The sequence below is a fragment of the Pogona vitticeps genome, chromosome 2 (genome assembly GCF_051106095.1).
Source record: "Pogona vitticeps strain Pit_001003342236 chromosome 2, PviZW2.1, whole genome shotgun sequence".
Taxonomy (NCBI): domain Eukaryota; kingdom Metazoa; phylum Chordata; class Lepidosauria; order Squamata; family Agamidae; genus Pogona; species Pogona vitticeps.
Window position 1 is genome coordinate 286,604,835 of NC_135784.1, and position 17,366 is coordinate 286,622,200.

Sequence of the window (17,366 nt, forward strand, 5' to 3'; positions counted from 1 at the left end):
GGCATTTCTAAAATTTCTTTCCCCATCAGTAGTAGACCGAAATCCACTTTACCATTCTTCCACTTTATTCTGCCGCATTCTGGGGCCACACACTGTCCCACCGCAAGAGATGCTCAAACAGGCTTTTAAGGCTCCGACCCGTGAACACTGAACGGTGCCTTGCCTTCTCTGGGGGGGTTTACACGGGTACAAGATCAGGACATGAAAAAGGGGGCAGAGGTCGTTTTCTGGACAAGATCGCCGGCGTCCCCGTTTTAGTAGGGCTAAGAGCAAGGTTCTTTTCGAGGCAGCGCTAGTCCTGGGACCGACGGAGCTGCGGTTTGCAATCATCGGACCCTGAAGAGAACAAGGCGATCGCGCTCTCTCTCTCTCTCCTTGTCGGTTGGCCGCGGCGCCAATGTGCTGCGAAAAGGCGCAATTTGGTGCCTAGGTTTCGGCGATCGCCGGGGCTGAGTCTAAACCTAGGAGCGGCGGCGGCGGGCCGAGGGGATGGAAAAGGAGGGGAGAAGGCTGGTCTCTCCCTTGTTGCCAGGCCGGAGGGTGCCAAGGCGAAGGCGCCGCCTCCGGCGCTCAATCGGCAGCCGGCTGCTCCTCCTCCCGCCCACCGCCCGACTGGAGGCTGCCTGCTGCCGGGCTCCCCCTCGCAGAGCGTGGCCCCGATCGCCGAGCCCGGAGCAAGCCAGCAAGCTCGCCATGCCGAACCCCGGCGCAGGCGGAAGCCACGGCGGCCGGCAAGCCTGCGGCAGCCTCTGCCCCAACCGGGTGCAAGATCTGGCCGAGAGGTTGGGGAGGAAGGCGGTCAGAGCACAGAAGAAGGTGCGGGGCTGCCCGCGGGAAGGCCCGGGAAAAAGGCAACGAGCCCCAGCACCCGAGGCGGCGGTGCCGGAGGCAGGAGTCACAGATTCCACCGACGGGAATCGCCCGGGAAGTCTCAGGCAGGCTGACGCTGACCTCCGGAGGGAGAGAGCGTCGTCCAGGGGTTAGAGCAAGGATCTCTTCGGTCCGCCGGCGATCTTGTCCAGAAAACGACCTCTGCCCCCTTTTCCAAGAGAGGACCTTCCCTGTTCAACCACTAGGAGCAGTGGTAGTAGTAGTAGTAGTAGTAGTAGTAGTAGTAGTAGTAGTAGTAGTAGTAGTAGTAGTAGTAGTAGTAACAGTGCCTCTGAGCATATAGAAATTTCCTAACTGCTTGAACGAACAGCGGCAGGAAACTAAAATCAAGAATTTCTCCAGCAAAAGGCTGTTCCTTTCATTTCAGAATTCATTTATTTTTTTGCAATGAACATGAGGACTGCCGTATGGATGTCCTTACAACCCACCTGCATCATATTTTACTCAAAAATCAGAAAAGGTTCAGGCACACCAAAGGGCGATACAGCCCGATCCCTATAGAGGTTTATTCCGTGGTCAGGCTGATTTGAGTTTGATTAGAGCTTGCCTTCAAGTCGAAACTGACCCTAACAGCTTTCGAGGTTATGTGAGATATTTGCGGAGTGGTTTTGCCAGATCTACTCCCCCAGTGAGCTTCCATGGCTGAGTAGGAATTCGAACCTAGGTCTAGCCCGTTATTCTGTCCACTACACCATGCTGGGTATCCCCCGGGTATTTGTATTGCTCCCAAGTAAATGTACCGCAAAGTGCAGCCTTCCAGTCCTAACGTGTGATTGCTCACCAACAGGAACCACGGAAGATCCAACCCAGAAGCAACCCAATTGCCATCTACAACGACCCCTCTCCGGAGTCTGTAGATGTCGGTGAGTCTGCACTGAGATCTGCTCCAGTTCCGGGCTTTTTAAAAGTTAATTACTGTACCTCTTAACGAGTCCCTTTGTTAAGACAATCCTCGCTCATTCTACCGGAGCAAGTAATCTATGGCCCTCCAGGTACTGATAGACTCCAGCTCCCATTAGTTCAACCAGTAAGGTCATGATAATGGGAGGTAGTCCAGCCGCCTAGAGTGGTCTAATATGATCAGATAGGCGGGATAGAAATAAAATAAATAAATAAATAAATAAATAAATAAATAAATATATGTACAGCAGACATCGCCCCTGACAAATATATGCCCAGTGTACATATCTAAATCAGCACGTTTTCTCTGCCCTCCTTCTCGAAAAGACGTGAAAATCTATTCTACTTTCGAGCCGGCTTGCTTCCGAGTATCCAACGCCCTGTCTTTTCCCCTTTGCAGCGTTGGCTACCATCGACTGGCAAGACTTAGCCGATTGCACCTCTGCAGTTCAGCAGGTTTCTAAAGTCACTACAACCCAGCAGGTAATTGACTTGCGCCCAAAAGGGACGCGGCGTTAGTCAAGCAGTTTACCCGTGGTTCTTTTTAAGGGAAACATCAAGTGATTCGGATCGGGGCTGTGGTGCAAGGAAAGGAGAGCTTTAATCCCTTGTCCCCCTGTGGTCTCGATTCGGATGCCACCCCCTCCCTTGACTATTTGATGCGACATCGACGCTTAACTCGCATGTGCATTGCATTCACACGAACGAAGGCGAATCTTCTCTAAATCACCCCTACAGAGATTTATTTCGGAAGAAGCACGTCATTTCTTCGATTAACGTGTGAACGGAGCTGTGGAAAAGTACCATGGTGGGCCAGAATCTTTCTGCTAGGATCCACTACTGCTAGGATTGTGAAGAACACGTGAGCTCCAGAACCTGTCGTTCTGAATAATCATCATCAAAAACAGCGTTACTTCAGAGTGTGAGCAATAAGGATTGGGGTGGGAGGAAAGCCTTAAACAATAGTTTCTCCAAATGAGAGAACATTCTTTACTGCCGTTGGAAAAGGGTTGGTTAATACTCACCAGAGAAGGAAATTAAGCAATTTCTGATTCCAGGATTTGAAAAGGCCTTACTTTGGGGGCAACTATCAACTTTTCTCAACCTCTGAGTCCAGCTGAGGACATAGAGCGGTACTAGTACCGTACTCTATTTGAAGTAATGCTAGTGTTGAAAGGAGGCTTGTGAATGAATCTCCTTTATTAACAATGTACGTGGGCTGTACTCTTAAGAGTCATTTACTGAGAATATAGCACCCTATATAATTTGGTTTACTGGTGAAGAAACATATCCAGGACTTTCCTGCTGGACAATTTTAAACTTGCTGCTTTTTCGATTTAAAGGCGACGTAGGGCTATGTCAAGAAATAATAAATGTCAGATAAATCCAGGGGAATTCAGTGGGAATTACTACCCCACCACCCTCCCCAATATGCACCGCATGGAAACCTTACAAAGCTTAAATAAGGCTATGATTTCCTCTCTTTTTTTGCTGAAGTTTATTACAACCTTCACCAGATGGTATTTCTGAATGACTGCTTGTGTCGCCTCAGCTGCAAAGGTTATCTAATTGGAACATCTGGATGGGGTCCATCGGAGCAGACCCTGGCTTGTTTGCCACTTCACCCTCTCTTAACAGGATAAACCCATTTACAAATCAGTGTTCGCCTGCCCTGTAATCCAACGTGTTTCCCAGAAGTAAGCCAAATTTGACTTATACATCACGCAGACCTGGGCAAAGTGCAGCCCTCCAGATGTTGCTGAACTGCAAATCCCAACAACCCTCACTATTGGCTGTGTGGGCTAGGACTGCTGGGAGTTGCAGTTCAGCAACATCTGGAGGGCCACATTTTGCCCAGGTCTGCATGACAGTCTTCACGGTTCAATCCTCGGCGGCCAGTCAAATCCTATTCGCTGCAGAAGGGCTGTCATGTATGAATTATTTCGAGGTAAGGAGCGCTGCAGCCTGCATTTGCTCAGGGCTTGGAAAAAGTTACTTGTTGGACTATAGCTTAGCTACAACACATACTAGTCAGGGGATTCTGGGCGTGGTAGTACCAAATAAATTCTCCATGCTCCGTATTTTCTTTCAGCGGTTAGCGCTCCTTTCCTTGCACCACAGCCCCGATCCGAATCGCTTGAGGCTGGGCAAAAGAACATCAGCGCCAATTTCCAGCAGACTTTCCTGCGGTCCCTCTGCCCTTATTTGAACCTGCCAGCACCACGCGCAACGTGGAAGAGGCGTGGCCGGCAGCGCACAGGTTAACGTTCCCACGCGACTGGAGTCTGGCCCAGCTACATCAAGAATCTGATTGGCTCGTATCGCCAGCCAATCAGATCGCGACAAGGACCGTAAAGGGAAGCATCAGCTGGCGGATGCCAAGCCGTGTCAGGCGAAGTGGCAGGTGCAGCGTGGCTGCCCGCATTCTGCACGTTTGAATGCCGATCGCCTCTTCCTTGGGTCTTTAATCGCCGCCGCGAATTGTTCCCCACTCCTTCCCCTGCGTCGCGATGGCGGTGGAGCCTTGTCGCCTGCACGGTACGATCTGGCCGATGGATGTTCAGGTGCGCGCCCGCGGGAATCTATGCGCCGAAGGTGTGGCACTCGACCCACCGAATAATGTCAAGGCTCGGAGGGAAGGGGCTCCTCTCATGCCCAGGTTTCTTTTGTGTCTCTTTCAGAGCGCCTGCTTGCAGCCGGAGCCTGACTTTGATTTTCAGGACTTTCGTGAGGCCGTGGATAGCTTCATATGCGGCAAGTATACTGAGAATTTCTCACGACACCTGACGGAGGAGGAAGAGCGTGCTAGTACGAATGTGTCATGGAGGCTACCGCTAAGCTCAAGGCTAAATTGTTAGATTCATAGTTAGTTATGGGCCGCCAAGTCGGAACCGACATATAGCATCCCTAACAGGGCTTTCAAGGTAAGGGAGATCCTTAAGGAGTGGTTTTACAAGTTCCACACCCGCTAGTGAATTTCCATGGCCAAGAGTGGATTCGAACCCTGGTCTCTCATTCTACCCACTGCACCACATTGGGTACCAGTCAATTCATGGACTCACTTATAATTGTACCTGTTGGTTTAAAGTGAATGCTGGTAAGCCCACTGGTGTTCAACTGGCCTTCCTGCTGGGAAGGCATGTGTAGCATTGAATCCATTAACTCTGTGTACACTTTTATTTGATTAAACAACACTCCACACTTAAAGGTATGTTTTGACTTATAATGCCAAGGCATTAGACAATCTCTTAAAAGAGGCATTGTTTTTATTGTGCCAAAGTGTCTCCTTCCACTTTACTTTTTAAAAAAGTAAATGGTTTTCCATTTTTCATGCTTTCTGCATAACAAAGGGGACAATAATAAAACTGTGTGTCATGTGGATGCAGGTGGGCAATAGTTCCAAACTGAGGGCAAAAACAGACTTATAAATAATCTGTAATTACAACTGAAAGTATGTTGATGCTAGAGAAAGTGTGATTCAGATAGACATTTATTTGATAAAGGAATCCTGTGTTTAATTTACAAATTAGTGAGGTAAGAAAAGCTGCTGTGCATTCAGAGATTGTTAGTATTTAAGAAATTTCCTTTTCTAATGACCAGTTAGCTGTAATGTCTGTTCTTGCATCTGGAACTTGGCATAGATTCTAAAGGAACCTAGAAGGTGCACTTCAGGTTATTTCAAAATTGATTGATTGATTAGTCCAATTCATTAGAATTTTGCTCAGCAATACTATATACAGTCACTAGGGGTCCCTCCTAACTTTCCCAAGTGCAGAGGAAGCATTTCCTGATGGGACTGTACAGAAATCAAGTAGAAGAAAGAGAAGAGATCCATAGTCAGGCTCTCATAATTTATTTCCATCAAAAATAGCTAGAGGAATGGAAAGGATTGAATGGAGACTGCCGTGCTGCCTGTGTGACCCAAAAGATGTGGGGAAAGGATGTGGAGGGAAGTAAAAAAAATCAAAGGCATTAGAATGACCTGCTTCCTGCCTCATCACCCTCTACTGCAGCCTGCTGGAATGACTACTCTCTGTGATGTGGGAGAGTGTGGGGGGTGACCTATCAGGGAAGTAATATTTCAGCTAGGTTAGTGGAATAGCCGTGCTTCCCACCACATCTGCTGCTGGTGCAGTGTGAACAAAGCACAGCAAATTCTAACTCTCAGTTTTTCTAATTTACATCTAGTTTGGCCTTCAGTTTAACACTAAACACTGCAATTCATTGGGTATGGGTATTGGTCAGCCATGTAAACTGATTCTTATTGGCTTCCTAGATCCAGCCTCTCTGATGCCACCTCTGCTAGACCCTGCTGATTTCTCTTTCCCTGTGGATGATGGAAGACCATTCAGCCCTTGCTTTGATCCCTCAGTGCAGATTGATCCTGCCTCACACACAAATGCAGAAAATGTATCTTTCATTGAGCAGTACTGGAAGGACTTGGCAGACCATAACCAGAAGGCACTAGGGGATGCACTTGAAGAAAACAGTCAGGTATGGAAAGAGACTGAATAGCCAAAAATTACACACAGTACAACCATGTAGCTGTTTTAGCAGTAAACATCTCAAGGCAAATGCCTCCATTTAAGTGCACATTGTAGCAAAGTGGATTTGTGAATAACAGGTGCAAATTCTGTTGAAATCAAAGATTTCAACAAAGACGCATCAAAGATGCATAGGGAACCTGTTCAGCTTCCTCTCCTCCCGTGCACAAAGGGTCCAGGACTCACTGCAATACAGGAGTGTGCTCAGGAGACAGGCTCTATATACCTGGATCTTGGTATGTATATGCCATCAGCTTCCTATTAAGCCATACTTTCTTTGTGATTCTAGAGAACATGGTAGCTGCTTTGCCAATGCATTTATCCAGCTCGTAACATCTAGGGAGAGGGTGTCAGAGATTGTTGAGCCAAGGTACACGGAGTCATGAACAACCTCCAATTCCTGTGTGGAGATAGTAATAGAAGGAGGTGAGTCCACGCCCTGGCCCATGACTTGTGTTTTCTTCAGGCTGATTGTTAATCCAAAGTCTTGGCAGGCCTTGCTAAAACAATTCATGAGTTGTTGGAGGTCTTCAGCAGAGTGGGCAACAAGGGCTGCATCATCTGTGAAGAGGAACTCCCACATGCATTTCAGCTGGACTTTGGTCTTTGCTCTCAATCTAGAGAGATTAAAGAGCTTTCTGTCTGATCTACTCCGGAGATAGACACTTTCTGTTTCAGTTCCAAAGGCGTGCTTCAGCATGACAGCAAAAAAGATCCCAAACAGGGTTGGCACGAGGACACAGACCTGTTTCACTCCGCTTCAGATGTCAAAGGGATCCGATGTTGACCCATCAAAAACTACAGTGCCCTTCATTTCCTTATGAAAGGACCCGATGATGTTAAGGAGTTGAGGTGGACTCTTGGGAAGTATTTTAAAAATCCATCCCTGCTAACCAAATCAAAACCTTTGTGAGATCTGTGAAAGCCACAAAGAATGGCCATTGTTGGTCCCTACATTTCTCCTGCAACTATGAGGGAGAATACAATGTCAATGGTGAATCTATTAGCTCGAAATCCACACTGCGATTCTGGATAGACTCTGTCTGCAAGCATCTGGAGCCTCTTCAGCACAACATGGGCAAGCAGCTTCCCTACAACACTGAGAAGAGAGATGCTATGGTAGTTATTGCAGTCACAACTGTCGCCTTTGTTATTGTACAATGTGACGATGTTTGCATTCTTCGTGTCCTGTGGTACTCCACCTTCCCTCCAGCAAAAACAAAAGATTTCATACAGCTTGGTGGTGATTGTCTCTTACAGCACTTCAACAGGGATGTTATCCTTCCCAGGTGCCTTGAATGGAATCCAAGCGGCCTTGGATTCCATCGTAGGCGATGGAATTCCAGGTCGCTTTTATTTCTGCTAAAGTTGGTTCGCTGTCCAACTCTTCCAAGACAGGCAGGCACTCAATGTTATTTAACACCTCTTCGGTTACTATATTCTCTCTAGAATATAGCTCAGAGTAGTGCTGCACCCAGAGGTCCATCTGCTGTGCTCGATCCTGGATGATCACACCAGTAGCAGACTTCAAGTGAGGAGATTTTTTCTGTATTGGACCTAAAGCCTGTTTGATACCGTCATACATTCCCTTGATGTTACCCGTGTCTGCTGCTATCTGTATCTGAGAGCAGAGCTGAAGCCAATAAACGTTGGAACATCTCATGGCAGCCTGTTGAACTTTGCTACGAGCAAGTCAAAGAGCCTGCAAGTTGTACTCATTAGGACAGGCTTTGTATGTTGCTAGAGCTCTCCTCTTAGCCTCAATGGCTGGCATAAACTCCAAATGCGCTTCAAACCAGTCTGCTGTCTTTTTGGTCTTCTTGCCAAATGTGGACAAGGTGGTGTTATAAAGAGCATGCTTGAAATTTTCCCATCTTTCAGGTGCATTTGCATCAGTCAGACCTGGAAGGGTTTCCTCAAGCACTTGGGCAAATTCCTTTTCTTTGATCACGAGTCTTGCTGATGTCAGTACGTGGTCTTCCTTCCTTTTCATGTGCTACAATCCCTGCTCGCAATTTTACTCTACTACACACCAGGGAGTGATCAGTATCACAATCAGCACTCTGGTAACTGCATGTGATCATGTACTAGGAAGGCTAGAATGTCTAGTAAGGATCAAATCGAGCTGATGCCAATGCTTCGATCTTGGATGTCTCCAAGAGATTCTGTGTCAAAGCTTTGTATTAAAGAACGTGCTGCTGACACAAAGACCATGATAACAGCAAAACTCCAGCAAGCGTTGGCCATTTTCATTCATCTTCCCAATGCCAAAACAGCCTAGACAAGTGGTCCAGGAATTGTGATCAGCACCAACTCTAGCATTAAAGTCTCTGAGAATGAACAGTGGTTCTCTGTTGGGGATTTTTTTGATAGTAGCTGCCAGATCGTCATAGAATTTGTCTTTAACTTCTGTTGTGGATGACAGTGTTGGTGCATATTCACTAATGAGGGTGACTGGTCCCGCTGATGAGTGGAGCTGTAGAGACACGATTCTTTCACTCCCCACTGTAGGTGGAACAATGGATCTCAACAGAGTATTTCTGACTGCAAAGCCAACACCATGTTCCCTAGTCTCATTCAATGGTTTTCCCTGCCAGAAGAATGAGAAGCTTTTTTCTTTAACAGATCCCATGCTTGGCAATCTCATCTCTTGCAGGGCAGCAATGTCCATCTGCAGTCTACTCAGTTCCATGTCAATGACAGCTGTCTTGCGCACGTTGTCTTATTTCCTGTAGGTCGTCAGAAAAGCCAGGGGTCATTGTCTGGACATTCCAGGTGCCCAACTTTACGGCAGAAGTTTTCATACGATAGTTGCATCGTACAGGGTTATTGATCTGTTGTCTGCTTTCACTCTAAACCCCATGCACCACGTGAGGTTAACAGACTGTGGTGAGGTAGCACCTTACTGGCTGGGGACTGCCCAGCTTAAGGTGGGTGGTAGTTACCTAGTGAGGTGCAATGACCTCTCCCATCATCAGAAATAGCCCCTGGCGTCATGCTCTAAGCCAATCAAGCAAAGACTTATAACCAGTAACTGCTACTTCCTGTGTTGTTTTGATGCTGTATGCGAAGCTGGAGTGTCCTCTCCAGAACACAAGGCTTGGGTAAAATAATATAGAGGATAGACTATTACCCAAGCAGCAAATCCCCCCTCTTCTCATCGCTGAAGTAGTCCAATGGAAAGGCAAGACTGGTTCCAGCGACGTCACAGCAGTTGTCAGAACGACACAAACTGCCTCCGGGCAGATTTTGCCTTGAGGTTAACTCCTGAAGCCTTTTCCATCAGTAGATATAGCCACAAAGTAGTGAAGGTTGAGAGTCCCCATTTACAGGGGCCTGCTGAACTGCCTGTTCTTAACATCTGCCTGTGTGTACCAAAGCAAGAAGGTAGTCATGTATTGAAGCTATGCTGTGTAAGGCTGAGGACATCATCAGCCATGGTGATTCATTGGAAATGTAAAAAATTCTGAACGTTCCAATTCTTCTTTGGGATGCCTCTCATTATGAGAAGCCATTGGGGGCCACGGTATGGGAGGAAGTCTTTAATTTCTGAAGATCACTCCCACCTGAATGATTTTATTGTTGGTAGCAATTTTATTTATCAAAAACTTCCCATTTATCCTATGAGTCCTGGCAACTTTCCCAAAGTGATGAAAGAGATCCCAGGAGGCCCTCAGGAGGAAGAATTAGGAATATTTAATTTCCAAAAAAATTGCTGCTGCACAACAGAATTTCAGGCAATTTACATTGTATTTACATTACAGAACCCACAAATAAGAATAATTTAAAAAAACCTCAAACATTTGGCATCTGGATTTCACACTGAATATGAGATATCTTCAAAGGGCTGGGAAAAAATTAAGGATGTTGTCTTGTTGTGCTGAGAAGGCCAATCTTTACTAGAATGGGATTACTGTGTATTTTCAAGGAATTAACTTACTGCTCTTCCGTTCCTTCCTTGGGCCAAAGGGGTGATATAAAAAATAAATAAATAAATAAAATAAGCATTTACCAGATGATTGAAATGTAGCTTCTGTGTGTTTTGTGGTTCACTCATGCTGTAGCAATTTCCTCTTGTAGCATCTCAAACTGACCCTGCTCATCTTCAAACAGCTCCAAGTGACGCTGAGCCAAAAGCAAGAAGAAATTGTATCCCTGAAGGAAAGGAATATACAACTGAAGGAACTAGCCAGTCAAGCAAAACAGCTTGCCTCTGTGCTGGATGTAAGTGCTGAGATGTCTTTCCTAGTAGTTCCCTTCTGTACCTACTTGTGTATGCACCAGGTGTGCCTACTGCTGATGTTGCATCGGTATGATGGAGACGGAGACATAGTCTTCCTATATGGTCCTGACCCATTCATAATCTGGTTAATCATGGCAGATCAGCATTGTCTATTTCTTCTTGAGTATGTGTGGTGTATTGGCCTAGAGCTGTGGTTCCTAACCTTGGATCCCCAGATGTTCTTAGACTCCCAGAAATCCTGGCCAGCACAGCCAGTGGTGAAGGCTTCTGGGAGTACACCTGGGTTACCCAAGGTTGGGAAGAACTGGCTTAAGAGCATTGGACAGGGAACGGGGAACTGGGAGTTCAAGTTTCTTCTTGACCATGGAAGCTGTCTATGATGAAGTGGGAAGGTAACACCATTCTGTGTCTAGTTGCACTGGCCACATGACCATGGAAACTGTCTTTGGACAAATGCTGGCTCTATGGCTTGGAAAAGGGGATGAGCACCGCGCCCTAGAGTGGGACACAACTGGACTAAATGTCAAGGGGAACATTTAATGATGAAGTACTTCTTGAACATCTCACACACATTTTCATGTACACTTTTCCAGCAGATATGTTACTGGATGTATGTCTGTCCTGACTTTAGAAATGTATGCAATGTATTTTTTTTGCATTTTTCAATTTTGGTTTCCATGGGGTTCCTTATTTTCCAATCTCCAAGTAGGTTTGGCAGACATTATTTAATGAAAAAAAGTCTGTATGGATTTTCCAGCAGATACATTACTAGAAGCATGTCTGCGTTGACTTTAGAAATGTATGCACTGTGACTCCATAGATCCGCCCATGCATAGATCCCGTCATACTTTCTCTACATTAGCATATAAGTTAAACACACAGCTGATGACACAGAGTGCTTTTGATTTTCTTTCTTGGAAGAAGCTGATGATCCCGCAATGCAGAGAACGCGCAGACGTCTCCCTCGGCAATGGCAACAACAAGAGATGCCTCAATGAGATGTCCGTCGCTGAGCAAGAGGATGACATGGAAGTGCATGACATTTTGCGGGAAATATCAGGCAAGTGCAATGCAGCCTTGCAGTGCATTGACGACAGAGGCCCAAAGCGCCAGCGTGGGGAGAATGATACTGTCCAGATGTATGGAGCTTTCCGAGGGTTGCAGACCTGCAGCAATCATCAATCCTTGGACCTGAGTGGAAGTGAACTGGAGGAAGAGGCATCCTTCAGGACATCCATCCAAGAGCATAGTAATATCCGAACCTTGGCCTTTCCTCAGGGCAATGCGTTTACTGTCAGGACAGTTTCTGGAGGCTATAAGTTTAGATGGGTCCCCAGCTGATTAAAGAAGGAAGCAATCAGCTAACTACACTTGCCTCACTTTCCAGTGACCTTTCACCAAAGTTCTTCTAATGGTCCTGCTTGCAAGGGTTTCTGCTCACATGCTCCGTACATTGTCCACTACTGCTATCTAGCCAAATTTCCTGATGTTCAACTCAAAGCGAGTGCTTCTGTTAAGGAAAAAGAGCTGCCATTCGCTCCCTCTTTAACAGAATCCTAAATAAAACATGAGGGCATTTCTGTTTTTAAAACAAAGAATCTTGCAGCATTTTAAAGCCTAACATGTTTTATTTGGCATAAGCATTAATTAGAGGCAAGTGTGCAGCTGTCCGCTGAAACTTATGCAATATAAAACTTATTATTTGTCCAGTAGGGTGCTGTGGATAGAGTGATAGAGTAGAATGCAGGAGACCTGGGTTCAAATCCCCATTCAGCCATGGAAACTCATGTGTGGTGGAGTGGGTGGAAATGGAAAAGCACTCCTTAAATATCTCATTTACTTTGACATGATGTGAGGGGCACAATAAGTTAGAGGTGACTTGACAACACATAACACACATTGTGCTACGAGACCCTTTGGCTAGTATCCTATTTGGAGCATAAAAGAAATTGTGCAGTTTCCCTCACACTGGCATAGCCCTTCTCATGCAAGAGCATACACTGGGGAGCTTGTCACATGGTGAATGCTTACATAATTGCTCTTCACCAATCACATTACTGAGGACAATGACCTTTGGTTTTGCTGCAACAAACTATGGGACACAAGGTCTACAGAAAACCCACCCACACAGATAGGAGGTACCTACACAAAAACTCCAAACACCACCCACGGCAAAAAAGAGGCATAATCAAAACACTGTTAGACCATGCAAATCGGAACCGCGAAGCTCAGTTTCTCAACACTGAACTCGACCACCTGAATTGGGCCCTACAGGCAAATGGCTACTCCAAAAATGAAATCACAAGAGCCATCAAACCAAGAAAACAACATGGAACTGAAGAAGAAAAACAGCCACCCACAAACATAGTATTTCTGCCATACATCAAAGAGGTCACAGACCGCATGGGGAAACTTCGGGAAAAACACAACCTAAAAACAGTATTCAAGCCCACCACAAAAATACAACAAATGTTACAGTCAGCAAAGGACAGAAGGGACCCCCTCACCACTGCAGGAGTATACCAGATACCTTGCAGTTGTGGCCAGGTATACATTGGAACCACAAAACGAAGCATCCACACCAGAATCAAAGAACATGAGAGACACTGCAGACTAAAACAACCAGAAAAATCTGCAGTAGCTGAACATGCCCTAAAACAAACTGGACATGAAATTCTATTTCAAAATACTGAAATACTGGACAACACCAGCAATCATTACATCAGACTGCACAGGGAAGCCATTGAAATCCACAAGCACCAGAAAAACTTCAACAAAAAAGAGGAAAGTTTGAAACTCAACAAAACTTGGCTCCCAGCTCTCAAAAATACAGCATGCAAAAGGTCACGAACTCTACCCAACCACAAGGTCAAGGGGATCACTACCATCAACCACAGTGACAGATAATCTCCTTATCACAACAATACACTCACAACAAAACACACTAATCACAGTTTGCTGTCCTCTGAAGATGCCGGCCACAGAGACTGGCGAAACGTTAGGAAAGACCACCTTCAGAACACGGCCAAGAAGCCCGAAAAACCCACAACAAGCAAACTATGGGCTTCTCTACATGAACACTTTTGATGCAGGATAAATATGCTTGCTTGGGTCAGGTAGAGATCTTGTATGTCATTTGATGCTATCCTTGCGTCCAAATGTCATACATACTTCAAATGGCCCTTTTTTGTTCACCTTCTTAGAGAGCAGCAGAAAAATCTCTGTCCTTGTGCCCTCTTGTTTCCTCCAGGTTTCTTTCTTTCTGTGAAGGAGCAGAGGAAGGGAGATTTTAATTTCTTTATTTAGTATATGTTATATCTGTATGTTGCTGTGTTACGGGTATGATCTTGGGCAAGTAATTTCACTTTTATGCTCATAACATGTTGAGTGTCTGGTTGTAATATTTTTTTCTCACAGCTGTCACTACCTACATTCTAGAAAAGTGTTATTTGTCTGGTTAATGTTTACTGAAGCTTTTAAAAAAACCCTCTTTGAACTCTCTTCCAGGAGGACATTTTCCATTTTAAAATCTTTTCCTAAGTGATACAGCTCATTAATACTATCCTAATACAGCTTTTTTATTATTTTTAAAAAAACTCGCTTTGCCCATCCATGAAGCACAAGCAGTGCTTAATTTCCCAGTATCATGAAGTGGCTAAGTTGTCTTTTTAAGCTACTAATGAAATTGGGAAATCGAAAGCAGAAGGGAAATTTAAAGCTGCAAGCTCCACTTTGGTTTATTTCCAGCAATTACAAGGCCTGGAAAAGAACCATAATGGTGCGATCCTAGCCACACCCAAAAAAGATAGAAGCCCTGACAGGGACGCAGAAAGGTGTGGGTAGGAACACCCTGGGGAAAGGCTGCTTCACTCTAGCAGTTACATCGTGTGATCAACAGAAAAAGGAGTTAACCAGCCCGTTCCCCACAGTGGACCAAACAGTGGGACAAATGCCACCTGATCACACCCTAACACAGATATCCCCTTGGAAAAAGTTTCATCTTTTAACTTGCCTTGCTGAAATGCTTGGATTTCATAAATAGGCTGACATCTGCCTTAGGAACATAGGAAGCCAGTGTTTTCAGTTCTGACAGTAGCTCTGCAGGGTTTCAAGCAAGAGATTATTTTTTCAGCAATACCTGGAGATGCCATGAATTGAACCCAAGAGCAGCTTCATGCAAACCATCTATTCTACTGCTGAGCTCATCCTCTTGTTAAAGTATGATAACCATTTTCCTGATCTCTGGTCCCACTCCTGGACTGGACGCTATTTCCTCTTCATAGTTCTGAAGAATAGCCATCTTTGCTTGATAATGTAGTTACACTCTTTCCCCTTTAGGTAACCACAGATTTAACAGCCTTCTGCCCCTTTTTGGGTGACCTAATAAAATTCCAAATAGTGGTAATACTTTTTTTATTCTTAAGGTAAACATAGTGACCCCTTTTTCCGTTATAAAAGGACTTATTTGGTGATCCTAATTTTTATTAAGGGGACAAATGCTCTGGGTTTAAAGTGGCACCTTTTTCTTTGACATTTTGCTATCTTTATCAAAAATATTTTTAAAAGATGATAAATCCAGGCAGAGCAACTTCATATTAAGAAGCATTTTTAAATCAAATTCTGATTTCTGGAAAGTTTACAAAACCATGTCCTGTATGTTGCATCTATGTAGCTAAATTTTATCCAATTCTCCCTATGTTTGTGTGCACCCATTGATTTTCAATATAGTACTGTTTTTCATCACCATTTTGAAACAAAATTGTAAATTTGATGTTGGAACTCTGCATACTTCACGGAAGTGTGAACAAGAAGGAGAAGAACGTATGTCCCATTTCCTGGGTTGCAAATCTGAGGTGCATCTATACACATATGAAAACCACACCAGTGCATAAACCAGTGGTTCATTGAGCCCAGTCTATTTTGCTAGGTGCTATTAGGCAGAGTCTTCCCATTTTATTACCAGCAGTTATGTTTTTTAAATGGAAGATGCCATGCATTCAGTCCAAGCCTTTCTACATTCAAAAGACGTGTTCTACCAGAGGTTTAATGCAGTGTATAATTTAGGTTAGATGCTCCCATCACAGTATAATGAGTGGGAGGAAACTTGGGGTTTTTTACCTTGTGGATTTGCTGATACTTGACATAATTAAGATGACAGTGAAGGAACAAAATTAGTGCCTAGATTTTAAATAATCCAGATCTTTTCGGTCCTGATGTTGCTATTTGCTGTAAGTTGATGTAAAATGTCATGAATGTTGAAGCACTTTAAAATAATAATAAAAAAACTTGCAATATTTATTTTACTTACATCCCACCTTTTTCTTAGTGGAGGACCCACAACAGCTTGAAATGTGAAATAACACATCTACATCTAAAGGGATATTTCTTGGTTTTCTCAATATGCATATGAGTATGTCCCACAAGAACTATGTTTGAGCGGCTTTTCTATTTTTTAAAAGGATTTATGCAGAGTTTATCTTTCCAATTTTTTTGGCCTAAAATAATTTAAGGCAGCAAAATAACACCTGGTATGAAATTAGTCACAGAATGTGCTTTAGCTCTGATTGGCCTGTGCTGGAGAAAAATGGGAGTCACCTGCTACATTACCTTTTAGAACCTGTAGCTTTCAAGAGCAGAGTTATAACCCATATGCAACACATTGTCTGAAACCCTGTCACTTAGTGTAGTACATTGCGCTGGAGTAGAATCAACTGGGATTTGGTAAGTTCCATTGATTTAAATAGACCTACTCAAGTTGTGACTTGCATTAGCATAGTAAGGGTGCGGCTACATTAACACATGTAGAAGGTACCTGGGATTGGGATAGTCTGATCCACATTATTTTTGACGACATGACATACAAGTCAATGTGAATTAGCCCTGATTTCCCAGTTGAGTAATCTAATAAATAGAAGTGGGCATGAACCGATTCATGCTGGTTTGTGCTGGTTCGTCCCAGTTCGCCGCCCCTCCCCACCTCCTCTGGTTCAATCAGTCACTCACCAGGCCCAGCATGTTAGTTTCCTGCATTTCCTGGACTGGTTTTCCAGTCCTGGCAACAGCTAAGGCTTCTCTGCCCTGTCCTCTTGGCTTATCCCCCACTCAGACAAAAGGGTGGGGCAGAGAAGTCTATGCACTTGCTCGTGATTGGGAGGTTGAGCAGGTGAAAAAGCAAGCTGGGCCTGGTGAGTGGCTGATTGGGATTGAACCAGTTTGTGCCCATACCCACTAATAAATATGTACAATCTATAGGTGAACTGATAGGTGTATCAGGTTATCTTCCAAATCATCAGATCCAGACCAAGGTTTAGACCTGAACTTTGTCACTCTTATTTGCCAGTCTGATTCATAGTAATCTTGTATTTAGAACAAGGTAGTGATAGAGTCACCCCTCATGGGTGGAGGTGCCAGAGGATTGGAGGAGAGCTAATGTTGTCCCTATCTTCAAAAAGAGGAATCTGGGAACTACAGGCCAGTCAACCTGATATCAATCCCAGGCAAAATTTTGGAACAGATTGTAAAGTGGTCATTGTGCAAGCACCTAGAAAACAATGCAGTAATAACTAGAAGCCAACAAAGATTTGTCAAGAACAAATCCTGCCAAATTAATTCCCTGATAGACAGAGGGAATACTGTTGACATAGTATATCTTGACTTCAGCAAAGCTTTTGACAAAATGCCCCATGATGATATGATTAGCGAGCTAACTACGTGTGGGCTGGATGGATCAAGTGTCAGGTGGATGCACAATTGGCTACAGAATTGCACTCAGATGGTGATGATTAATG

The 17,366-nt window shown here is 44.6% G+C and overlaps 1 protein-coding gene across 1 annotated transcript; it reads left to right on the forward strand.

Moving 5' to 3' along the window:
• Nucleotides 1-489: 489 nt before the first annotated feature.
• MCIDAS (multiciliate differentiation and DNA synthesis associated cell cycle protein) lies at nucleotides 490-15,876 on the forward strand. Its single transcript, XM_078384098.1, has 8 exons — nucleotides 490-979; nucleotides 1,347-1,477; nucleotides 1,679-1,754; nucleotides 2,192-2,274; nucleotides 4,473-4,545; nucleotides 6,068-6,285; nucleotides 10,449-10,559; nucleotides 11,500-15,876. The coding sequence occupies exons 1-8, from the start codon at nucleotides 490-492 to the stop codon at nucleotides 11,917-11,919; spliced, it is 1,602 nt and encodes a 533-aa protein (XP_078240224.1). The 3' UTR covers nucleotides 11,920-15,876.
• Nucleotides 15,877-17,366: the final 1,490 nt, after the last annotated feature.

Coding starts and splice junctions, on each gene's coding strand:
- MCIDAS (XM_078384098.1), top strand. CDS start 490: ATGGAAAAGGAGGGGAGAAGGCTGGTCTCTCCCTTGTTGCCAGGCCGG. Junction 1,478..1,678: donor CTAACAGCTTTCGAGGTTAT/GTGAGATATTTG, acceptor GCTCACCAACAG/GAACCACGGAAGATCCAACC. Junction 4,546..6,067: donor CGTGGATAGCTTCATATGCG/GCAAGTATACTG, acceptor TTGGCTTCCTAG/ATCCAGCCTCTCTGATGCCA.